This window comes from Hippocampus zosterae, chromosome 7, assembly GCF_025434085.1.
Source record: "Hippocampus zosterae strain Florida chromosome 7, ASM2543408v3, whole genome shotgun sequence".
NCBI classification, from domain to species: domain Eukaryota; kingdom Metazoa; phylum Chordata; class Actinopteri; order Syngnathiformes; family Syngnathidae; genus Hippocampus; species Hippocampus zosterae.
Window position 1 is genome coordinate 13,529,624 of NC_067457.1, and position 26,661 is coordinate 13,556,284.

The 26,661-nt window shown below is 42.1% G+C and overlaps 1 protein-coding gene across 1 annotated transcript in view; it reads left to right on the forward strand.

Moving 5' to 3' along the window:
- top2b (DNA topoisomerase II beta) overlaps positions 1-26,661 on the forward strand; it is a 67,952-nt gene that overhangs the window by 2,623 nt on the left and 38,668 nt on the right. The window contains exons 2-19 of the mRNA XM_052070970.1: positions 578-742; positions 3,110-3,200; positions 7,709-7,772; positions 7,904-8,049; positions 10,540-10,637; positions 10,772-10,984; positions 12,887-13,060; positions 13,549-13,650; positions 13,740-13,877; positions 13,970-14,108; positions 15,975-16,132; positions 16,592-16,717; positions 16,819-16,929; positions 19,268-19,373; positions 19,491-19,600; positions 22,827-22,919; positions 25,224-25,338; positions 26,353-26,474. Coding sequence (XP_051926930.1) covers positions 578-742; positions 3,110-3,200; positions 7,709-7,772; positions 7,904-8,049; positions 10,540-10,637; positions 10,772-10,984; positions 12,887-13,060; positions 13,549-13,650; positions 13,740-13,877; positions 13,970-14,108; positions 15,975-16,132; positions 16,592-16,717; positions 16,819-16,929; positions 19,268-19,373; positions 19,491-19,600; positions 22,827-22,919; positions 25,224-25,338; positions 26,353-26,474 — 2,271 coding nt within the window. The remainder of the gene's footprint in view (positions 1-577; positions 743-3,109; positions 3,201-7,708; positions 7,773-7,903; positions 8,050-10,539; positions 10,638-10,771; positions 10,985-12,886; positions 13,061-13,548; positions 13,651-13,739; positions 13,878-13,969; positions 14,109-15,974; positions 16,133-16,591; positions 16,718-16,818; positions 16,930-19,267; positions 19,374-19,490; positions 19,601-22,826; positions 22,920-25,223; positions 25,339-26,352; positions 26,475-26,661) is intronic.

Genomic DNA, 26,661 nt, shown 5'->3' on the forward strand with positions numbered 1-26,661 from the left:
GTCTATGTGTCCCCTATTCCAAGAGAAGTGGATGAGCTGAAGGCACGAATAACAGAAGCTGTTGCAACCATTGACAATGCAATGCTGGGAGGCGTTTGGCAAGAATTTGACTTGATGTGTGTCGTGTGACCATTGGTGCTCAAATTGATCATCTTTGAACATTCCATGTAAAAATTGAGATTACAAGCTTTCTGAATTTACCAGAGGCGTTTTTCTATCCCTAATAGTTTCCGAGATATTCAATGTCAAACTGTGCTCAAGACTTTTAGAACACCCTGTACATGCATCCATCCATTTTCTGAACCGCTTTATCCTTACAAGACTCGCAGGGTGTGCTATCCCTGCTGTCTGTGGGCACAGTAGTTGGGGCACACACAGATAATGGTACTCGTACCAGACTTTGAGAATCACTCGTTTTGGCCACTGCACATTGGCGGTCTGAGCACCTAGACTTCGCTTCATTTACAGTTCTCTTTTTGGAGCCGCATTTTGATGGACCTCATAATTCTAAGCACTTCTGTCTTTCCTTATGTTTTGATAGTCACGTGTCTGTGTTTGAATTCGTCAATCTTTCCAGGAGGGAGCAAATGGAAGGGGTGTAGATGAGAAGATGGAAGGGGTCAAGAAAGATAAGATAACCTCCAAGCTGTCTGTTGAGAGAGTTTACCAAAAGAAGACGCAGCTTGAACACATTCTTCTTCGACCTGACACATACGTTGGCTCCGTTGAGCCCCTCACGCAGGTAAGTCTAATTGAGATTGGACGGTGGTGCATCAATGAAATATCCTCGCATATACCTGTACATAGACCTAGGCGATATGCTGATATATATCACTATGGCGATAGAAAAGTTTCTATTGTGTGACTTCTCATTTTGCGTCGATCGTCATTTGACACGTGCATCTTCACAGCAAAATGTGAGATTTGATGGGCAAAAACCTTCACTTAACATTCTTATGCCACACAATTGCCATCAGGTGGCAGGCTGAACTACACGGGGAAGAAATTTCATCTATGCTGTATGTTACACATACAGTACATTTGACAATAAAGTTTATCCAATCCAAGTGAGTCATAAGTCATAGTTCTCACACATTACAACCGTATGGTGCAACATTAAAAAACAGTAAATGAAAATTGGCTTTTCTTTAAAATAACAACATAAACAACACAAAAAGTTCACTTTTTTTGCAAAATAACTGTTTATTGCAAGATGAACACTGCTTTATTCATGTTTTCACCACCACACTACTTTTGCACATCACCTCACGTGGGGTTGCAGACTGTACATCACACACACCATGTGTGGACCAAGATCTGATCAAGCCACTCCTGCCATATAGAGGTGATTTGTCATATTGAAATAATTCCCAAAGCCTTGATACTTACTGGGAAGCTGTGTGAAGCCCTTTGTTATGATTATTTTTTGAAGAAACACCCAAAACGTATTTTAGTTCTGGCTCTAAATTATAGCGTTTTTGCAAAAGTATTTTTAAGTATTGGCATTCAATGAGTGGATAAATAATGAGATGGGTGAACACAAATAATGAATTATATCTATTTGGGAAAGAATGAATTAATGCCCGGCGGTCGAGTACTTAGCGCATCACCCTCACTGTTAAAAGTTACCCGGTTCGATTCCAGCTCCAGACTTCCTATGTGGACTTTGCATGTTCTCCCCGTGCCTGTGTGGCTTTTCTCCGGTACTCCGTTTTCCTCCCACATTCCAAAAACATGCCTGGCAGGCTGATTGAACACTCAAAATTGTCACTAGGTATGAGTGTGAGCGTGGATGGTTGTTCGTCTCTGTGTGCCCTGCGATTGGCTGGCACCTGGGAACAATTTTCCCAAAAGTCTCACTGGAACTGCGTTAAAGTGGAAGGTATCCATTTTAGAACAGCAAAACAGCAGCAAATTTAATTGATATTGATGCCATAAATGTTCTAAAAAAATCATTATAGTAAAGAATTTTATTTATATTTTTTTACATTTTTTAAAATACATTTTTGTCCGACTCATGATTTTTTAATGTCTCTTATTGATATTTACATTTGGGCAAAATTAGCTAGGCTACTGCTCTTCTGTTTACATTTGATAATTTTACATAGCAGCACTACTGCATGAATTCCTTATTTGATATCTGTTTGTCTCTTCAAAAAAAAAGTGAGAAAGGTAAGAAGTCATAGTATGTTGTTTATTGTTTTATAGAATAACTGAAAATATATTGCGACTTATCGTTATTGTGACATAAAATGACCTATATTTTATGAAAGATTTGTATCCATATCGTCCAGCTCTACTTATATGTGCAGTGACTGTAGTTTTTAAGAAGTTATTCGACCCAAGATGGCAACCATAAGACGTGTCAAATTCATGCCCCGTGGGCCAAATGAAGCCCACAAGCTCTTGGCTTGGTATTCAAAACAATCAGTCTCAAGCAGTGCTTCTCTTATTAACATTAAAGAAAAGTAAAAAAAAAAAAAGAAATATGGACAACTCAGAACAAAGAATAACTAACATAGTTAAACATTGTTTGACCGGCTAATTGAATTACGGTATATGATCCAGAAAAACAATATCAATAAATAATAACTACAAATTGATCACAAACTTAGGAGCATATCTAAAACACTGAACGACAAAACAATAACAAATAAAAAACACTTTTGTAACATGTATTCAGATGTTTTTTTTTCCATCAAAATGAGGAAGTCAGGATTCCTGTCACATTTTGTGGTAATCATCTATTCAAAGCGGGGTTTGGTTCCGACAACTCTCAGCTCCTGTATAAAGCGCTGGGGTGCCGCTGGGCTGCCCCTTGGGATACATGCTGACAGTGAGTGCGCCACAGCCATCTTCTACATATTCTTGGTGGTCGTGGGGCAATTGCAATTACCTTATATGCACCCCCTTGCCCCCCAAAAATCATGTTCACTTGGGTCAGAAGCATTACAGTGCATATGGACTTCCCATTTTGCCTTCACATGAACGCCCCCAATGTTAGATCAAAGATGATCTGTTGTACCGTGACTTGAAAATGTACAGTTACAGTTGTCATGTAAGTAAGCATGATTTTTTTTTCATACATGACCCTTTCTTTTCTTCTCAGCTAATGTGGGTTTTTGATGAAGAGGTTGGAATGAACCAGAGGGAAATTACCTTTGTACCTGGACTATATAAAATTTTTGATGAGATTCTTGGTAAGTCAACAATTTCATTTTATTTGGGGATGTTCCCATGCAATCTCCTGATTGCAAATTTGGGGGGAGAGCACATCTAGACAACGTTTGTAATGTGTGCGTGTCTGTCTGTCTGTCTGTGTCTCGCGCTCTCTTTATTTATGTATATATATATATATACGAGCTGAATGAGGGACGGACACCACCCGAGGGGTGAGATGAGGATTTTTTAAAAATATATATATATATTGGAGCTGTCAGTTTAGTGTGTTTTTATTGGCATTAATTTAAATGAATTTTAACGGGATTAAAATTTTTCTCGCGAGATTAACGCGGCCCACGTCACAAGCGGATGTTACGTTGCTCTATAAATACACCAGAAACAAAACAACAAGCGCGCTGCAGAAGTCCACGCCCATGTCTGTTTTGCCAGCCACGGCAGCACGAGACACCGAAAACGGATACTTAGAGTTTATGAATGGAAAGTTTACTTTTAAAAAGTTGCCATATTGCTGCACTGACAAGACCAAAGTTATCTGTTATTCTCTCTCTCTCTGTATCATACAGGTATACGATGTATGCCACTGACGCGATTGTTACTTGTTTGGAACTATTTTGTGTGGAAGGTTACAGTGTTCTCATGTAAATAGAGCGGGTGGAGCTTCTCTGTGTTCGTCGGACAGTGACGGTGCGCTACAGTGGTAGCGACCTAGCGAAAGTAAAATGTCTCCAGTGTTGTCATCGAACCAAGTGTAGTCATTCGAAATGAGGTCTACACAAAACCGTAGAGAGACCTCAGCGCAAGAAGGACCAACATAGAAAACTGATTCATGATTCCATGTTGATGAGAGCATTAAAATGGGGAAAAATTAGGACAAAAATGTAAAAGGAAATTCAGAAACGATAAAAAATGTGTGAGTAATCACGATTAATTTTTTTGTTGATTTGAGTTAATTATGACAGTTGCATTTTTAATTAGATTAAATATTTTAATCGTTTGACAGCTCTAATGTACAGTATATATATATATATATATATATCTATATATGACTACTTACAACAATATATACCAGGGGTACACACACTGGTGGCTTATTAAAATACCGTATTTTCACGACCATTCGACGCACCGTACGGTTGGGCGCAGTCTCATTAATGTGTGCCATTTCTGTATTTTACACAAGACAAACCGCACTGTATTATTGGCCGCACTTTTGAAGTGGTAAAACATACGCCAGCTTATAAACATACGGCATGCATGCGCGCGCGCTAAAAACACGTTAGCTTGAAGCATACGGTAGCATGCCAAGACATACAGATAGAAGCTAAAAACACGTTTTTAAAAAGGCAACGAAAGCAGAACTGAGTTCGGGTGTATTTTATTTAGCCATCGTACAATGTTCTCACGTTTTTCGATCAATCATCACCCAGAAATCCATCAAAGTCCTCATCCTCTGTATCAGAAGCAGAGGACTGCACATCCCAGTTGTCATTGAACGCATCACATGCTAAAGTGTGAGTTGCTACGCATTGCCGAGCGGAAAGAAGGAGCAGTAACAGCAAAGTCAACATTTCTCTCATGTGAAGCTTTCCCACATTTGAAAGTAAAGAACAGAGCGAAACATGGTGGCAGCGCGCGTGTGTGTGTAGAAAGAATTGGACAATTGTGCAAGTACCGTAATCCATCAAAAACGCCGCGTTCCCTCTCGTTGTCAGAGTCACTCTCATTGCCATGCAGCTCCACAGAAATGATGCCGGCTTTGCCAAAATCTCGAACAACAGTGCAAGCAGACACGTTCGTCCAAGCAGCCACAATCCATTTGCAAATTGTGGCGTTACTCGCCCAGCGCTGCCTCTTACTCTTTGTAAAGTTGTTTGCCATCGATCATCCATTGTTCCCATGCCGTTTGCAACTTTACTTTGAACGCCCGGTTGATGCCAATGTCCAGCGGTTGGAGTTCTTTAGTCAAGCCTCCGGGAATAACGGCAAGCTCAGAGTTCATTTGCTTGACTTGGTTTTTCACCGCTGCTGTGAGATGGGCACGCATGCCAAAAGCATAACCGATGGCTTGAAGTTTGAACTGAGCTTCGTATGCGTGTCTCTTTGTCGAATTTATTTTTGGGGGTTCTTAGAAACCAAAACCGAAGTTGTTTTGCAACAATGCACATTGCCACACTCTATGCAGGTGTTGGTACCCGCTTGCGGCGTCCCTTTAGCGTCCCACTTACACGCCCACCTTCACCCATTGGCGGACTGCTCCCCAGCATGCCTGTCCCCTCTCTCTCTCTCTCTCTCTCTCTCTCTCTCTCTCTCTCTCTCTCTCTCTCTCTCTCTCGCTCTCTCTCTCTCTCTCTCTCTCTCTCTCTCTCTCTCTCTCTCTCTCTCTCTCCTCTCTCTCTCTCTCTCTCTCTCTCCTCTCTCTCTCTCTCTCTTCTCTCTCTCTCTCTCTCTCTCTCTCTCTCTCTCTCTCTCTCTCTCTCTCTCTCTCTCTCTCTCCTCTCTCTCTCTCTCTCTCTCTCTCTCTCCTCTCTCTCTCTCTCTCTCTCTCTCTCTCTCTCTCTCCTCTCTCTCTCTCTCTCTCTCTCTCTCTCTCCTCTCTCTCTCTCTCTCTCTCTCTCTCTCTCTCTCTCTCTCTCTCTCTCTCTCTCTCTCTCTCTCTCTCCTCTCTCTCTCTCTCTCTCTCTCTCTCTCTTCTCTCTCTCTCTCTCTCTCTCTCCTCTCTCTCTCTCCTCTCTCTCTCTCTCTCTCTCTCTCTCTCTCCTCTCTCTCTCTCTCTCTCTCTCTCTCTCTCTCTCTCTTATATACGACTTCTTTCCCGCATGCCTGGCCACAGTCACTTCCACCTTTTCTCTATATAAACAGCGTGTCGGCTGTCAGTCAGATTTTGGAATTCGGCGCATACAAAAGACGCTCCGCATCATAAGGCGTCCTGTCCATTTTGGAGAAAATGTAAGACTTTTAATGGCGCCTTGTAGTCGTGAAAATACGGTAATACAATTTACAGTTTTACAAAAACAGTGAATTGAGTTTGAAAAACGAATCACTCACGACTGGTTTATAGTAAGGGAGCCTGTGATCAGCGAGCTTATTTAGCCACAGAGTTAAGTAACCCTCCACAACGGTTGCTCATAGGTTACTGTCCAGTGGGGTCAACTTCAAAATAAAAGCAAAACAAGTCTGACCAATGTGTACGTGTGTATCAATGTCTAACACACCTGTAGCTTTAGGTTTTATTCTAAAGTTTGTCTTCGAAAACAACAGTTGAGACGGTTGACCTTGAATTCAGACGAGCCTGACCTATTCCTAGTGCACAAAAGTACAATGTCAGACTTGAACCATAGCGTCGTCGTCCATACTGCTTAGAATATGTGCACCCCTACTGATATGTAGGTTAATTGTACAGAATGCAGGTATTGTCAGTTCAGTGAGCAGTCACGAAACAGGCCGCCGTGGTCGAGCATATCGTCCAGTAACCGGACGGTCCACTGTTCTGAGTCATGTGTCATTGTGTCCTTGGGCAAGATACTTCAGCCACCTTGCCTCCAGTGCCACTTACATTGGTGCACGGCTTGGTGTGAATGTTTGGTGGTGATAGGGGGTTGATATAATAATTAAAAAAAAAATTAAATCTTGTTTGTTCACAACATAATTTGATAAACAGTGGCCGCCATGTTTTCGGATGCGCAATCCATTCTGGGATGATGAGGTGATATGGTTGCTGACCACATTGTTGCGCTCTGCTAAGCAAAGCAGACCATTGTAAACCACTTCAAAATGCCACACTGCGTGTTTGTTTGTTTTTTTGGGGGGGGAGGGGGGCTTAATCTTCAAACAAAGGCGAGTAAAGGAAGCGTGGTATGAGTCCATAGCTTTCCCAAAGAAAATTAGTGAAGAAAGCAGTGGCAGGATGTGGTTGGAAGAGTCCACCTGACCCAAGTCCTGCTAGAGCTGTGCTCTTGTCATTTTAGCTCAGACGCACTTGAAGCCTTCAATGTTCTTAGCTCAGACAGATGATTTTGGGCACGTAACTGGACCATACTTCCTCTTCTGCACCTGCAACTATTCCTGGCTACCAGCCACCAAATCCGCAATGGAAGAAACAATTCATATTAAATGCCAGTCATCAGCTTGGCAGAAACATGCCTGTCCAATGTGTCTGTCACAGTCTGGTTTTCCATTGAAAAGGCAGAATGGGGAGCTCACCACATCTGAACAGATTGCTGCGAGTGCTAAAAAGGAAAAAAAGCGCTAAAATGTTACATCACATTCCAGAATGCATTGCGACATAAGTAGCAATGGCGATGTTTATGCAAATAAAGTTTCTACAAAAGGTATCAGAATTATCTTTAATTGTATTAAACTGGAAACAAATCCAAATGAATTATATAGAACAAACATGTCATGACAGTCTGGGATTATTTTAAAAAGTCTTAATTTGACATCTTTTCATCGTGGACTTGTCTGTCTGAGCACACCCTGATTGCAATTCAATTAAATAGCATACCTTTTGAAATTCTTCCTTCCACAGTCAATGCAGCAGATAACAAACAGAGGGATAAAAACATGAGTGCCATTAAGATCAACATTGACCCGTAAGTACAATGTTGCATTTGTTTTCTTTCATGTTCATGTTTTGGAGAACATTGTCTGAAAATCATTGACATTTTTCATTCTGTCCTAACTTGTTGTAATCATTAATTTTCCTCTTATCCACTTCCACCAGTGAGTCCAACACCATCTCTATCTGGAACAATGGTAAAGGAATACCAGTGGTGGAGCACAAGGATGAGAAAATGTATGTCCCAGCTCTTATTTTTGGTCACCTGCTCACCTCCAGCAACTATGATGATGATGAAAAGAAGGTCACAGGTGAGTAGAGGTCAGAGATGACACTAGGACAGGGCTACTCCAATAAAATTCAGAAGGATCTGCAGACAGATTTTTCTATGAGTCCCAGGTCTATTGTTCAATGTCTTCCAGGCCACATAGTTGGAGTAATATTGTCATGTTCAAAGCAAAAAAATTAAATTTTCATTTAAAAGGCAAAGTTGCAAACTGAAATCAAATGTTTCCATTTTGGCATTCCTTTTTTTATCTGTCCAGCCATCCATTCTCTTTTACCGCTTGCTGGAGCTTAATCCCATCTGATTTTGGGTGAACCAAGCACTTGGTTGCAAGCCAATTGCTATTTTAACTCATTCAATCCCCATGACGTATAGCTAAGTCTTAAAAACCCACTATGACTGCCCACCCATGACGTATTTAAATATCTTTATTTATTTATTTGTTTATTTTTTGGGCGACATGGTGTGCAGAAGGGTGTGACACAGTCTCTCAGGATCAGTCTTGTCTGCATTGTAAGTCATTTAAAATCTCTCCAGCAGTTGGTAGCGTGTGTTAAGGGATCAGCCAGGATCATGCTGTAAAACAAGTGGAAGAAATTGGGGGGGGGAGCATGGGCGGGGTTGTGGAGTTGGATCTAGCGCCAGGGGTGGGCAAACTTTTTGGCTCAGGGGCCACATTGATTTCTAAAATTTGACAGGCGGGCCAGGTCAGTGGTAGGTGGGGGCCACCCTGAACCGGTTGCCAGCCAATCGCAGGGCACACACTCACACCTAGGGACAATTTAGAGCAGTGGTGGAACAAACCACGGCCCGCGGGCCAGATCCGGCCCATTGGTCTTTTTAATCCGGCCCGCCGAGGGTTGTTATACAATTAAGGTTCAATGTGAACGATTGCATTCATTTCATTTGGACTTGTAATGACAGACATTTCAACGCCAGGTGGCGCAGTTACTTGTAGTTGCAGAGCACAGGGAGGGTGGGGGACATGAAGAGAGAGGGAGAGAGATAGGAGAAATCTTATCTACCATCTGCGGACCTCTGTTAAACGGAAATCCCTGAACCCAGTAAAAACAAAACAAAAAAACATATGCATTAAACTTTCTACTGCTATGTTACATGAATAATCGATTCACAACAACGAAAGTTCCGGAAGCCATATGGAGGCTCGCAGTAGCGCCTACTCAAGCAACTCCTGCTCGATACGACGGAATAAGTGTGTCTGTGCCGCTATTTCATTGGATTCATCATTGGATCCAAAATGGCGACATGCAAGTGACTCCTGATTGCAGTGAGTTTTCTAATTTCATTCATTGATATTTACGTCCTGTAGATCATGGCATGTCAACGAAGAGGAACAGTAATGACCGCGGAAGAGAAAGTGATATGTATCTGATTAAACAAAGCGGGTTACAAAGTACGAAACATTTAGGAGACACTTGGAGTCGGAAAGACTCAAATGAACGAGACTTTGAAAAACAAGGAAGCGATTCTTGCTCAGTCCGATTCTGGCAATTTCCATGCTCGGATTGAATTGCTTGCGGCTCGACAGACAGTCGAGTAAATGAACGTTTCCTGGAATCTGACTGGACTGTTATCGTGCAAAAAACGTTCCGTAAACTGGACCGCCAATAAGAGAAAAGGCGAGCTCCATAGCGTTAACTATGTGCATCGAGGATGTCGAAGCGTCCTGTGGCTGGCTTCAAATGTTCGTTGCACGACATCAATGCTGTCATGTGTGGTGATTGAGGGGAGGTAAAGTTAGAGACAGTGAGTGACTGGAAATAAAAGCCACCAGGTCTCTTATTTTTCTCATTTTGTAGCAAATAGTCCTAACTTTGTTGTATTTTGTTCATATACCTCTACTGTATGCTGCAGTTTTTGTGTCATAAACAGTTTTTGGGAAATATATTGTTGCACTTTGCTGCTTGTCATGCCGTATATGTATGTTGTTAACATACTTGGACGTTCATACAGGACATACTGTACACCTTAGTTGTTTCACTGTTCTCATTTTTAAAAAGTATGTTAATACTTCAATGCTTTTGTTCTGTTGATGTTTGGTATGGACTGTCGACGTGTACAATTTTTTATATGTACCATATCTTGTGCTGACCCGGCCCACCTGTCAAATTCAGGAATCAATGTGGCCCCCGAGCCAAAAACTTTGCCCACCCCTGATTTAGAGTGTTTTCTTTAACCTGCCATGCTAGTTTTTGGAATGTGGGAGGAAGCCAGAGTACCCAGAGAAAACTCATGCAAGCATTGGGAGAACATGCAAACTACACACAGGAAGGCCGGAGCCGGAATCGAACCCTACACCTCTGCACTGTGAGGCACATGTGCGAACCAGTCGATCAGCATGCCGCCTCAGACTGATGCATTTCATTTTAATAGAGATGAATATACTCTGTATTCATAATAACTAACTGTGTTGAAAGAGCTTCTGAACTGAATACGGGACTAAAAAACAATAAATGGTTTAATTGGATGTAATTTTCTGTGTGTTTGTTCCCAGGTGGGAGAAATGGCTACGGTGCCAAACTTTGCAATATTTTCAGTACCAAATTCACTGTGGAAACTGCCTGCAAGGAGTACAGACACAGTTTCAAGCAGGTGGGAAATATTCTTCATATCCAGAAACTGATATTAATTTAGAGTTGCTTTTGCACATGAAGGAAAGCCTCTTATTATATTAAAAAAAAACATTGCTATCCACTTCGTCGCCACACGTTCTGTGCTCCACACAGACTTGGCAGAACAACATGAGCAAGACTTCAGAGGCCAAGATCAAGTTCTTCGATGGAGAGGATTTCACTTGTGTGACTTTCCAGCCAGACCTATCCAAGTTTAAAATGGAGAAACTGGATACGGATACAGTAGCTCTTCTAACACGCAGAGCATATGATGTTGCCGGTTCCTGCAAAGGTGTCAAAGTCACTCTGAACGGGAAAAAAATACCTGTAAGTATCGGTCATAATCAAATTAAAGTGCATTTTATGTCAGGGATTATTTTCTGTGATATTTTCCAGTTTATAGAAGCTGCTGATGGGTGGGTATGTGAATAAATTCTAAAAGGTAGGAGGCATGGTTGCAAAATGTTGAATTTTCATCCATGGTTGATATAAAACATCCAAAATTGGTCCTTTCTCCCTGTTCATTGTCCCCATTCCATCTACCACTGTGAGGAAATAGATGTTAATACAGTGATCCCTCGCCACTTCACGCTTCATGTTGTGCGGCTTCAGTGTGTTTTTCCAAAATTAAAAACAAAAATGAAAAAAAAAATACAGCCACATCACCGCCCATATTGATTCAGAGGCTTTGTACGTCCTCGCTCAAACAAGGCGCAACATGGTTCCCGGATCCCGTGATCTGATTGGCATAGATCAAGCGAATACTGAAGTGACAGTCAAAACTGTCAGCTCTGTAAGACTTTTTTTCTTCACCTAAAGAAGACCATTGTCTGATAAAAAGGAAACCTTAAACCTGTGTAAACTAATAAGATGAACACCATAAAGCTACGCATCACCATGTTTATCTCCAATTTAAAACCCTCAGCTATCCCGTCAGCACCTCCAGCAGAAGAAAAGTCTACGAGTCAAGTGAGAGCCACTTTCAACGCCACCAACACAAGCCTCTTCGCCTTTCTCAAAAGGCAGTGTTGATGGATGTTAATTACTGTATAAGGTTTTATAATCAAAGATTTAAGTCAGTATGTTTACTTTCATCATCTTTCATCTGAAATATGTCAGGTATAAATACTGTTTACAGACAGGGTGTTCCAAAAGTCTCGGGGACATTTTGACATTGAATATCTTGGAAACAATTAAGGATAGAAAACGCATCTGGTAAATTCGGAAAGCTTGTAATCTCAATTTTTACATGGGATGTTCAGAGATGTTCACCATTGGTCACACGACACACATTAAGCCAATAGTCAAATTCTTGCCAAACGCGTCCCAGCATTGCATTGTCAATGGTTGCAACGGCTTCTGTTATTCGTGCCTTCAGCTTAAAGCATAATCCACCCGTTATGAATTTACCATGCCATCTCTATATGGTGACTTCAAATGTGCCCAAGACTTTTGGAATACCCTGGATATTAAATAGGCTGGTACCTATGATGTTTTTTGCTCGCAATAACATCAATGATCAGACTGACAACGACATTGTGTACAGCGGCTCTTCCCATCCACCTATTCCCGCATGTACGTACAGGCAACTGCTCTGTTGTCAACTGCCTGTATTCTCAGACCTTCACCAACAGACGTGTTAACATACTGTGGAACAGCCGTTAAATTACGGTTCGCATTTAACTGGATGCAAACATTACATCCACATATAAACACAAAAATACCTAGGAGGTAGTGGGTCCAAATCCTACTTTGTGGGGGGGTTTTTCACTTTTCGCTTCCAATTACCGTGAAAAATGAGGGATTAATGTATTGGCTATTCACAATCTGCAGATCTTCATCAATGAAGAGCTGCTTCCCCCACAGGCCTGGATGAATTCGACAGCAACTTCTTTCAGACATTTTTATTGGAAAATCAAATTAGAGCAATGCTCAGTGGTAGAGTGGTCGGCTGGGGCTTCGATCCCCGGTCATTGTGACCATGTCGAAGTGTCCTTTCGCCGCACAATAAACCCCTGGTTTGTCCATAATGCTGTGTCATGAGTAGGTGATTAAGGAAAGTGTTAAAATACTTTACATAGAAAAGCACTATACAACTGAAAGCTCATTTACCAATGCTTTTATACTGTTCTTTTAATGAAAATCAATGCCACTAATTCGCGATTGTGGTACACTGTATAACAAAGTTACGGCTATTAAACATCATGTACCTGTTTTACCTCTCTCAAGGTTAATGGCTTCCGCAGCTATGTGGATCTTTATGTGAAAGACAAATTGGATGAGACAGGTGTAGCCCTGAAAGTGGTGCATGAGACTGTAAATGAACGATGGGAAGTGTGTCTCACAATGAGTGAGAAAGGATTCCAACAAAACAGCTTTGTCAACAGCATCGCCACGACCAAGGTGTGTATAGCGATACTGGATTAGCACCGGTAACTGTGGATACACTATACGTTAACTTTCATTTATATGGGAAATTTCATACACAAGTTAACTCAATGTGCTTCACATAGCCGAAAACACAGTATCTAAAAGTATGTACAACAGAAGAGCTTCGCATTTTCGAAACGCAGAGAACACAAGTCTCTGAAAAAATTACGAAAAGAACATATATTGCCAACAATTAAACAGATTTACAGATATACAAAAACAAAGGAAAGAAGTAAATTAAAAGACTCTGTAGTGAAGTTGTTTTTCAAAATGCTTAAAAAAAATTGTATGTTTTTTGTTTTGTTTTTTCTCATTCACGCGGTGGAAATTGTCGTTCGTCTGTGTCCCTGCGGTACCGCTAATGAAAATTTGTGGCTCCATCCGTTATTCAAGTAGCCGGTCCATAATTTAACACTTGAAAGGTGTTTGTAACTCTTGTTTTTGTTTTTTGTTTTCCCCAGGGTGGTAGGCACGTCGACTATGTGGTTGATCAAGTAGTGTCCAAACTTATTGAAGTAGTGAAGAAAAAAAACAAGGCAGGAGTGTCTGTCAAACCTTTCCAGGTAGAGTGATACATGATTTTTTAAGAAAAAAATATCTTACTCATGTTACTAACTTAAAGGGACATATCTTTCTTTCATGAATGCTGCAGGTTAAAAACCACCTTTGGGTTTTTGTGAATGCACTAATTGAGAATCCAAGCTTCGACTCCCAGACAAAGGAAAACATGACCCTCCAGACAAAAAGCTTTGGTTCCAAATGTCTTCTGTCTGACAAGTTTATCAAGGGTGTAAGTGCAGTGATGATTTGCTCTATGTGTCTTACATCTATCCATACAATATACATATCATTGAGTTTATGTTCTCTCTTTGTCATCTTTAGGCAATCAATTGTGGGATTGTCGAGAGTATACTCAACTGGGTGAAGTTCAAAGCTCAGACACAGCTGAATAAAAAGTGCTCATCTGTGAAGCACAGCAAGATTAAAGGCATCCCCAAACTGGACGATGCCAATGATGCTGGTGTGTTTCAACTGCAGACTTGTTTAATGTTGGGAACTCTTAATCATAATCGGCATCAACATTTCCTTATCAACTGTTGTTGGTTGATGAATCGGCAATTCTAATCTAATGTGTTCATCAGAGATGTTTAATTTTCACATCTCAATTCTGAATATCTGCCATATTTTACATTTTCTCAAAGTAAACCAATGGTCGAACCATGAACAGATTTTTTTTTTCTTCAAAATTTGCATTTGGGTTGCGCAATATCTGATGAAATTTAGAAGTTGAGCTTTCTAATTTGGTGCAGTTATGGAAATAACCCCTTTTTGGGTGAAATTTAATGGTGAATATTTAATGACTCCAAAAAGTTAGCACCATCCATCCATGATCTGATCTGACTACGCTCGGGCGCCTATCCCAGTTCCCAGCTGTGTTTCTGGCAGCCCAAAGACAGCCGTCATCGGCTCCAGCACGCCCGCGACTCTTGTGATGATTAGCAGATTAGAAAATGAAGGGACAGATGGATGCATTACTTTTGGGATTATCAATTTGTTATATCCTTACAGTAGTGTCCTGAGGATGTAACTTATAACTAACTGTGGTTTCAACGTGTTAAATGTCGAGGAATGCTCTTTGTCTCTTTAAGAAAGCTTTACTTAGCAGTCAGGGAATGTCTGATGTAACTCCTGATGTTTCAATTGAGGAGTTTGTTGTTCCTACCTTTGCAGGACTCGCCTTTTCTTGTAGAGTTCACAATTTATCCATCTCCAAATTTCAGAGGCATGCTGCTTTCCATGCTTTTTACCTCCATTCATTCTCCGAACCGCTTTATCCTTACAAGGGTTGCGGGGGGTGCTGGAGCCTATCCCCGCTGTCTTCGGGCAGTAAGCGAAGTACACCCTGAACCGGTTGCCAGCCAATCGCAGGGCACACATAGACGAGCAACCTTCTACGCTCACACTCACACTAGGGACAATTTAGAATGTTCAATCAGCATGCTTTTTGAGTGCGGTAGGAAACGGGTGTACCCGTAGAAAGCCCACGCAGGCACGGGGAGAACATGCAAACTCCAGACAGGAAGGCCGCTGCTGGAATCGAACCCGGTACCTCAGCACTGTGAGATCAACGCGCTAACTCGACGCTTATTCTCATCCAGTTCATGTAATTGGTTCTGGAAGAAATTTCTTAACATGAAAATTTTGTCAATAGAGATACGTTTTCCATGTAATCCCTAATCCGTTCAAAGCCTTCCCCCAAAAAACAAATTCAGACATTAATGTTTCCTAAAGTATAAAAATGCATCAACATGTGTAACAAATACATGTTACAATTAGATTAGCAGAATAAAGAATTAAAAATGATCATCATTTAACTTTTAATTGTGTCCTCATAATTTTTTGCCCTCTTTAGTTCACGTTCTCTCTCAGAAGGGGTTTTTGCCTGGCGTTTTGTCAAGAACTGATCCAAGGATGTTTACTTCTGTCGGCTTTTAACAATCCTTCTAAGATGTCCTATCCAAACATCAGCATAGTGAGCAATCGCCTAACTGGTCAATACTTTTTCTGGGTGATTCACATTAACGTAAAACTATCGGAACGCCTTGTTTTTTCTTTTCCAAGTTGATCACCCATATCCACTCCTCTACTTGATTAATTTCTCTCAGGACAAATGGAGGACATATTTAAATGTAACCAGTCCGCCGTTACAAGGTTGATGAAACAAATCCGTGAAAATAACAAAGACTGAATCCACGATTTATTATGTGGAAATTTGACAGGTTGGCAACTCTGCCAATGTCAACTCAACAGAGTAAATGGTATTTCAACAATACATTTCTTGATATGCTTCTTTTTTTTTTTTTTTTTTTGCCTACCCATATTCAAGGCGGGAAACACTCCTCAGAATGCACTCTTATCCTCACTGAGGGCGATTCAGCAAAATCTCTTGCTGTTTCTGGACTCGGAGTCATCGGTCGTGATCGCTATGGTGTATTTCCACTGAGAGGAAAGATCCTAAATGTCCGTGAAGCAACGCACAAACAGGTATACATTTAATTGAATCCATTTCACCTTAAACAAGTACTGTATGTTGGTATGTAGACCGTGAATATTAAACATTTATGGAAGATGGCACTTGATGAGAAGACCCTTGTATGGTAAGAATAATTCTAACTGCCTAAATTCAGAATTGCGAAAAACTCTGTGAGTTTACTGTATGCAGAGGAACCAACTCAAATTCACTTATTCGTGGGGATGGGTGATTATGGAAGAAATTCTTACATGATTATGAGGGCCAGTACCCCTGCGAGGTACCTATTGTTTTTTGTCTTAATCATTATTAAGGACCGAGCAGCGACCGCTGTGAGGTCTCTATTGTTTTTATTTTTAGGGCCTGAGTAGTGGCCGCTGCAAACTCGTCCTGCTTTTATTTATGTTTATTTATCTGAATCAATTAATTAACATTTAATATTTACTTTGTATTGTGATTTTTTTAACCAACAGATAATGGAAAACGCTGAAATCAATAACATCATCAAAATTGTTGGACTACAATACAAGAAGAGTTATGAAGACCCAGAGTCCCTGAGGAGTCTGCGCTATGGCAAGATCATGATCATGACAGACCAGGTGGCCTAACGAATGGATGTAGTCTGTACTACTGCCTTTTATCATGTTCAATTCAAGCACATACTGTAGTTGAAAGTTGTCCTATTTCTTGTCTGTCCTAGGATCAAGATGGGTCCCATATAAAAGGTCTACTCATCAACTTCTTTCATCACAACTGGCCATCCTTGTTGAAACACACATTCCTGGAGGAATTTATCACACCTATTGTCAAAGTAAGGCATACAGTAGGACCTGTCATTGTTGTCTCAACGTGTCTATTGGGACTGAAATTGCATTAATATTACAAACCATTCTTATGTACACATTAAAAATATATATCTTGAGCACACTGGAAACGCCTTACTGCCAGCAATACAGACCTAACGCTAACCCTTGTAGTATAGGAATCGAACAGTCCAAAGTAGGGCATTTTTTACCTCATACTCCTGGATTACCCCCCCACCAGATACCAAGGGATACGCGGTCAAACGCCTCCTTCACGTCCACAAAACACATGTGGACTGGTTGGGTGAAATCCCATGCACCCTTTGTGATCCTGTTAGAGAGCTAGCTGATCTACTGTTCCACTGCCGGAACGAAAACCATACTGCTCCTCCTGAATATGAGATTCAACCTCCCCACAGACCCAGCCAGAGGGGCGAAAACTGGGATCCCTTTATAGTTAGAATACACCCTCCAGTCCGCGTTCTTGAAAAGGGAGACCAACATTCCGGTCTGCCAATCCAGAACTACTGTCGCCAATGTCCACATGATGTTGTTGAGCCGTGTCAACAAACACCGGCTCCACAACATCCAGAGTCTTTAGGAACTATGGGCAGATCTCAACCACCATGGAGCTTTGCTAATGAGGAGCTTTTTAACCACCTTGACTTCATCCTAGAGATAAAAGAGCCCCCCTCTCACCCCCCAGAATCTCCTTCCTCAAAGGCAGGCCTGTCAGCAGAATTGAGGAGTTCTTTGAAGTATTGTCCCCACAGTCTCACGTCTTGATGCTTGAGTTTTTGCCTCCCAGAGGCCAAATAGGCCTGATAGAACTCTTTCAGATTGATTGCATCCCTTACCTCCGAGTCCACCAGCGGGTTCGTGGATTTTCATAGACTCAATGCATTTGCCGCCCCCCTCCGCAACATGGCCGAAGTTCTGTAGGGGGTGCGAGTTGTAAATATAGTTTGATTGATTTCCAAACGAATACAAATCAAAGTAGGTGGCTTATGAGAATGGAATCTCTTTGGATGTGGATTTCTGTAGCTGATATCATGCCTAGGTCCAAAGTAGAAATTAAAAATATTAAGTGAATAAATATGAATATGTGAAACCTGGATTTAACAGAGGCAAGAGCAATGATTGTTATGTACTGTATACTTCCACCGGAATTACTTTAGTATGATCAATCAAAACTTCGATTGGTTCCTTGCAAAATGCCGTTTATTTATTTACAATTATGTTCTCAAGGGTCACGGGCATGCTGGAGCCTCTCCCAGCTGTCTTTGTCCAGGAGGCGGGGTACACCGTAAACTGTTTGCTATCCAACGACGTAATTTTGCAATCAATTCTCAGAATAGCATAAAGTTAACACTTGACACGTCAATTTACCGTATTTTCACGACTATTCGACGCACCGTACGGTTGGGCGCAGTCTCATTAATGGGTGACTTTTCTGTATTTTACACATAGATAGACCGCACTGTACCAATGGGCGCAGTTTTACAGTGGTAAAACATACACCAGCTTAAACATACGGAATGCATGCACGCACGCTAACATGTTAACTTGAAGCATACGGTAGCATGCCAAGACATACAGATACAAGCTAAAAACACGTTTTTAAAAAGGCAACGAAAGCAGAACTGAGTTCGGGTGTATTTTATTTAGCCATCGTACAATGTTCTCACGTTTTTCGATCAATCATCACCCAGAAATCCGTCAAAGTCCTCATCCTCTGTATCAGAAGCAGAGGACTGCACATCCCAGTTGTCATTGAACGCATCACATGCTAGTGTGAGTTGCTACACATTGCCGAGCGGAAAGAAGGAGCAGCAACAGCAAAGTCAACATTTCTCTCGTGTGAAGCTTTCCCACATTTGAAAGTAAAGAACAGAGCGAAACATGGTGGCAGCGCGTGGCTCTCTCTCTCTCTCTCTCTCTCTCTCTCTCTCTCTCTCTCTCTCTCTCTCCCTCTCCATATATGTATATATACACGCCCGCCCTTCCCTGATTGGCTGACTTCTTTCCCGCATGCCTGGCCACAGTCACCTCCGCCTTTTCTCTATATAAACAGCGTGTCGGCTGTCAGTCAGATTTTGGAACTCGGCGCATACAAAGGACGCTCCGCACCATAAGGCGTCCTGTCCATTTTGGAGAAAATTTAAGACTTTTAATGGCGCCTTATAGTCTGGAAAATACGGTAGTTGAAAACCGTGAAACCATTCTCGAAAAATCCTGTGAAGCCAGTTAACTTTTGACAAAAACAACAAACAAAATCATCTATTTTTGGAAAATAAAATGTTACTATGGTTAACATTGGTGATGGCCCAATTGTATTTTCTGCAGGTTACGAAGAATAAGCAAGAACTGGCCTTTTACAGCATTCCAGAGTTTAACGAGTGGAAGAAACGTACAGAAAACTATAAAACCTGGCATGTAAAGTACTACAAAGGTTTGCTATTTATGCTGTCATTTTAGATCGTACAGCAAAAATGATAATCTATGTGAAAATTTATAGTTGTCTTGACTATTGTTATTTCCTTATGATCGTATTAAATGTATGTTTCAGGTTTGGGTACAAGTACAAGCAAAGAGGCAAAAGAATATTTTGCTGAAATGGAGAAGCATCGCATCACATTTCGATACAATGGTGCTGAGGATGATGCGGCCATCACTTTGGTGAGTTCAAGCTAACCCGTTTTCTGTAGGAACTGAATTTCAAACAATCATTATAAATGCAATAATTCATAAGAAGAATGTGTTTACACTTGAGTGGATACGAGTTAGTTAGCTTTGCCAATCACACCGTTACTCCAAAGGGCGAACAATCCTGATCATGAAGGATCCCTCAAAGGGTGCAGTCCAATCCAACTATCGGCCAATAACCTGTCTCTCCACAACATGGAAGCTCATGTCAGGCATCATTGCGGCTCAGGTAAGTCGACACGTGGATCAATACAGGAGCGAAGCACAGAAGGGCATTGGTAGAGATACCAGAGGAGCCAAACATCAGCTACTGGTTGACAGAACAGTGGCACAAGATTGCAGGTCCCGACATAAACCTGTGCACAGCCTGGATTGATTACAAGAAAGCCGATGACTCGATGCCACATACATGGATCACTGAAAGCTTGGAGTTGTATCAGGTGAACAGGACCCTAAGAGCCTTTGTTGCAAACGCGATGAGGATGTGGAAAACCACATTTGAAGGCAATGGGAAGCCACTCACCCAAGTGTCCATCAAATGTGGCATATAACAAGGGGATTCACTCTCCCCACTGCTGTGCTGCATAGGACTGAACCCCCTAAGCCAATTAATTGCCAAGACAGGATATGGATACCACCTCAGAAATGGAGCTACAATCAGTCACCTCCTCTACATGAATGACATAAAGCTGTATGCCAAGAGCGAAAGGGACATAGAAACCCTGATCCATCCCAAATCCAGCGCCCTGAGACTGTACGCAAGCTGTAAGGAAGGAGGCTGGGGACTAGTGAATGTGAGAGCCACTGTCCAGGATGAAACATCCAAGCTCCATGAATATATCAAGGAAAACGCTCCAATGGACGACGTCCTCAGAGATTGTCTCAGACAATGGGGAACAGAGGATGAGCTGCTGGAAGAAGGACCATCATGGGAGGGGAAGCCCCTACACGGGATGTACCACCGGACCATAACTGAAGTGGCTGATCTCAAGAAGTCCTATCAGTGGCTAGAGAGAGCAGCACCTGAAGGACAGCACAGAGGCACTCATCCCTGGTTGCTCAGGAGAAGACCCTGAGCACCAGAGCCATTGAGGCCCAGATATACCACACCAGACAAGACCCAAGGTGTAGGTTGTGGAAAGAGGCACCTGAGACGATCCAACACATAAATGCAGAGTGTAAGATGCTGGCAGGGAAAGCTTACCGTATTTTCACGACTATTCGACGCACCGTACGGTTGGGCGCAGTCACATTAATGAATGACATTTCTTTATTTTACACATAGACAGACCGCACTGTACCAATGGGCGCAGTTTTACAGTGGTAAAACATACGCCAGCTTAAACATACGGCATGCATGCACGCACGCTAACACGTTAGCTTGAAGCATACGGTAGCATGCCAAGACATACAGATAAGAGCTAAAAACATGTTTTTAAAAAGGCAACGAAAGCAGAACTGAGTTCAGGTGTATTTTATTTAGCCATCGTACAATGTTCTCACGTTTTTCGATCAATCATCACTCAGAAATCCATCAAAGTCCTCATCCTCTGTATCAGAAGCAGAGGACTGCACATCCCAGTTGTCATTGAACGCATCACATGCTAGTGTGAGTTGCTATGCATTGCCGAGCGGAAAGAAGGAGCAGCAACAGCAAAGTCAACATTTCTCTCGTGTGAAGCTTTCCCACATTTGAAAGTAAAGAACAGAGCGAAACATGGTGGCAGCGCGTGTGTGTGTAGAAAGAATTGAACAATTGTGCAAGTACCGTAATCCATCAAAAACGCCGCGTTCCCTCTCGTTGTTGCGTATTGTGGCGTAACTCGCCCAGCGCTGCCTCTCACTCTTTGTAAAGTTGTGTTTGCCATTGATCATCCATTGTTCCCATGCCGTTCGCAACTTTACTTTGAACGCCCGGTTGATGCCAATGTCCAGCGGTTGGAGTTCTTTAGTCAAGCCTCCGGGAATAACGGCAAGCTCGGAGTTAATTTGCTTGACTTGGTTTTTCACCGCTGCTGTGAGATGGGCACGCATGCCAAAAGCATAACCGGTGGCTTTTAGTTTGAACTGAGCTTCGTAGGCGTGTCTTTGTCGAATTTATTTTCAGGGGTTCTTAGAAACCAAAACCGGAGTTGTTTTGCAACAATGCACATTGCCACACTCTATACAGGTGTTGGCACCTGCTTGCGGCGTCCCTTTAGCGTCCACTTACACGCCCACCCTTCACCATTGACGGATTGCTGCCCAGCTTGCCTGTCCTCTCTCTCTCTTCCTCTCCATATATGTATATATACATGCCCACCCTTCCCTGATTGGCCGACTTCTTTCCCGCATGCCTGGCCACACTCACTTCCGCCTTTTCTTTATATAAACAGCGTGTCGGCTGTCAGTCAGATTTTGGAACTCAGCGCATACAAAGGACGCTCCGCACCATAAGGCGTCCTGTCCATTTTGGAGAAAATTTAAGACTTTTAATGGCGCATTATAGTCGTGAAAATATGGTACATGGAACGCCATAACCAGGTGGCTGGCATCGTCTACCGAAACATGTGTGCGGAGTATGGACTGGAAACCCCAAGGTCAAAATGGGAAATACCTCCAAAGGTGCTGGAGAATGACCGTGCGAATGTCCTGTGGGACTTCCAGATACAGACTGACAACATGGTAATGGTGAACCAACCAGATATCGTGATCATAGATCAAGGGCAGAGGAAAGCCGTTGTAGTGGATGTAGCGATCCCAAGAGATGGAATCATCAGAAAGAAAGAACACGAGAAACTTGAGAAATACCAAGGGCTCAGAGAGGAGCAGGAAGGTAAAGGTGACAGTCGTGGCTGTGGTGGTCGGAGCACTTGGAGTAGTGCCTCCCAAATTGGATGAATGGTTGCGACAGATCCAGAGAACAACATTGGACATCTCAGTCCAGAAAAGCGCAGTGCTGGGAACAGCAAGGATACTGCGCAGAACCCTCAAGCTTCCTGGCCTCTGGTAGAGGACCCGAGCTGAATGTGGGACGGACACCACCCAAAGGGAGAGACAAGGATTTAAAAAATATATATGTATTTGTATTTTACGGAATTTTCAGGAAAGTCCACTTTCATCTCTAAACAATACACATTATTATTATTGCCATTATCTTATATCTTGGTATTTAAGTCTTCGAAAGACAAATTTAAAATGACGGTTGTTTTTGTTTCAGGCCTTCAGTAAGAAGAAAACTGATGACAGGAAGGAGTGGCTCACCAACTTCATGGAGGACAGACGGCAAAGACGAATTCATGGTCTCCCTGAGGTTAGTGAATTAAATATAATTTCTCGGTGTATATGTTTTCCAACATACAACACCTTTGAGGCCCATCACACATTCCACTTTGCCGCCAAACTGAAATTGGACCGAACTATTACAAATAAAGGACAGTTGGTGACTTACATCCAGCCATCGAACAATTTGTGGATGTCCTGTGATGTGAAATGGGTTTGCACATTCGGTATATTGTATTTTATCACTTTTATTCAACCGTAAAATGAGTTAAGATCAAAGAAGAAGCTGGTTGCTACAGAGAGAGGGGCAGGAGATGCACAAGAATAAAACAGAAGAGTGGCGATATATTGAGAGTTTCAGGTCGCTCCCATTGACTTGTACCTGTATGTGACCTTTTATGCACATTACACACATTCCTGTACATTTTGATGTCACTCACACGCTTCACCACTCATTGCGAAAGGTTTCATCAGTTCATGTCACAAGGCTTGGTTAAGACAGACCGCCGGAAATTTTATCATTCTATTGGGAGGCAAATGACCATCGTTAAGATGCCTGGCAGAGAGGCCTCCATCGGTCAATAAGTCGTTGGGTGCAAACTCCTTTATTTAAGTTACATTTATGTTACATTTACGTTTGAAAGGACGGCATTGTGTGTAGAGGACAAGTGAGGTCATAAGCCACTTGCTCCTGTTCCTCTAAAGCAGAGGTGGGCTAATTATAGCCCACGGGCCGGATTCGGCCCGTTGGTCTTTTTAATCCGGCCCCCGAAGGTTGGTACACATTTAAGGTTTGATGTGAATGATTGCATTCATTTCAATTGGACTTGTAATTGAATTGAATTGAATAAAACTTTGTCAAATGTGCTCTTTGTATGTATGTAATGACAGGCATTTCAACGCCAGGTGGCGCAGTTACTTGAAGTGGCAGAGCATAGGAAGGGAGGGAGAGACAAAGAAGGGAGAGAGATAGAGGGAGAAATCTACCACCAGCGGACCTCAGTCAAATGAAAATCCCAGAACCCGGTAAAAAAAAAAAAAATATGGTTTAAACTTTCTACTACTACATTACATTAACGATCGATTCATAATGGAAGTTCCAGAACCCAGAAGCCATACAAAAGCCCGCAATTGCGCCAACTGAAGCTACTCCCGCTTGATACGACGAAATAAGTGTGTCTGCGCCGCTATTTTTCATCATTGGTTCCAAAACGGCAACATTCAAGTGACTCTTCATTGCAGTGAGTTTTACTGGAATTGCCAAAGTTTTTAATTTCATTGAATTACATTTACATCCTGTATATCATGGCATCCAAATGAAGAGAAGGGGAAGTATCTGATTAAACGACGCGGGTTAAAAAGTACAAAATATTCAGGAGACGCTTGGAGTCGGAAAGACTCGAATGTACGAGACTTTGAAAAACAAGGAAGCGATTCTTGGTCAGTCCGATTTTGGCAATTTCCAAGGTCAGAGTGAATTACTTGCGGCTCGACAGACAGTCGAGCAAATGAACGGTTCCTGGAATGGTTTGACTGTTATCGTGCTAAAAACGTTCTGCAAACTGGACCGCTAATAAGATAGGGGGCGAGTTCCATGACGCAAACTATGAGCATCGAAGACTTCGAAGCGTCCCGTGGCTGGCTTCAAAAGGTCGTTGCACGACATCAGCTGAGCAACGCTGTCATGTGTGGTGATTGAGGGGAGGTCAAGTGAGTGAGTGGAAAGAAAAGCTTCCAGGTCCCTTACTCGTCTCATTTTGTAGCAAACAGTTCTAACTTTGTTATAATTTGTTCATGTAACTGAACTGTTCACTGTTATCATTAAAAAAAATGTTAATACTTTATTGCTTTTGTTCTGTTGATGTTTGGTATGGACTGTCACCATATGCCGTTTTTTATATGTACCGTATCTTGTGCTGACCCGACCCACCTGTCAAATTTTAGAAATCAGTGTGGCCCCTGAGCCAAATAGTTTGCCCACACCTGCTCCCTCTCATTTTGGTGCTAGTAGATCAGGGGTACCCAAACCTTTTGGACCGAAGATCTACTTTTCAAATAACCAACCTCCCGCGATTGACCCGTTGTCGCGCACTAGCGCATACACACGCACTTCAATACGCATGCCATGATAAGCAACAGCCATAACGGCCCCTGAAATGAACAAAACAGAAAAATAAAGTAGACGCAAGATTTATGAGTTTGTTTAAAGGAAATAATTGCCTACTTTAGTGTAAGACATGACCACAGGGGCATGCAACTCACTTTTGCAGCCTGTTAACTATCGTAGCTCACGCGTACTGCTTTGAGTGTTTGACTTGACGCCTCTTCATTTCAGCAATACCTGTATGGAACGCAAGCCAGACATCTGTCCTACAACGACTTTATCAACAAGGAGTTGATTCTGTTCTCCAACTCTGATAATGAGAGATCCATTCCTTCATTGGTTGATGGTTTGTACAATCTTTTTTCTCGAAAGGTATTAATTCTATCAAAATAATTTTACATGTCGCCAAGCCAAGTTGATTTAAAAAAAACAGTGGATGTCAAGTCAACTGTATTTATAGAGCACTTTCAAACAGCCATCGTGCATACAAAGTGCTGTCCATGGATGTCATCAAGTTTTAGTGGAATGATCAAACTAGAAAAATGCAGAAGAGTTCGGGCACCAAATACCAAAGCAATCTGTGATAATGATTCATTACAGCCTCATTATTAACATTAATTTGAAGTGTACTTTATTAAGATTATTTTACACATTAGTAGCCCTGTTCTGCAGAGGGCCACAGGTTGGGATGCAGCAGTTTAATATTTTAGTACTTGATTCGTCCATTGAAAAATCCATCGTAAAAACAATTATTTTTGAATAACATATTTTTACTCGAGTGATTATACTGTACATTATACAAAAAAGAGAACACAAAACATTTTAGGGCGGCCCGGGAGTCGAGTGTTTAGCACGTCGACTAAACAATGCAGAGGTACCGGGTTCTATTCCAGCTCCGGCCTCCTTGTGTGGTGTTTGCATGTTCTCCCCGTGCCTTCGTGGGTTTTCTCCGGGTACTCCAGTTTCGTCCCACGTTCCGAAAGGCAGGCTGATTGAACACTCTAAATTGTCCCTAGGTGTGAGTGTGGGCATGAATGGTTGTTCGTCTCTGTGCCCTGCGATTGGCTGGCAACTGGCTTCGGGTGTCCCCCGCCTACTGCCCGAAGGCGGCTTGGATAGGCTTCAGCACCCCTCGCCACCCTTGTAAAGACAAAGCGGTTCGGAAAATGAATGAATGAAAGTATGACAAGTCATATGAAAATATTATCCAGGCCGCTCTGCATTCTGTATCTGTGGGAACCCTGCCTTTCCATGCTAATTTGTGAAATCATCTTCATCATTTTAGATATGTTGACCCAGTGACTCATGTTTTGTTTGTTGTCTGTAACTAACCTGAATGTATCCTGTTTGTGTTATTTAGGCTTAAAGCCTGGCCAAAGAAAAGTGCTTTTCACTTGCTTGAAGAGGAATGACAAGAGGGAGGTAAAAGTTGCACAGCTGGCAGGTTCAGTGGCAGAGATGTCTGCTTATCATCACGGAGAGGTACACTTAACTGAACTGTAAAAAAACAACAAATCATCGCAATGAGGGAGATATTTTCATACAACTCATTTTTTGTATGAATCAAAGCCTATACTGTAATTTTAAAAAATCTTTTGTGATGTAGCACTTGTGATGCACACCCACTTTCTGTTACAATGAATCAGGAGGCTTTGACCGTATGGTTGCA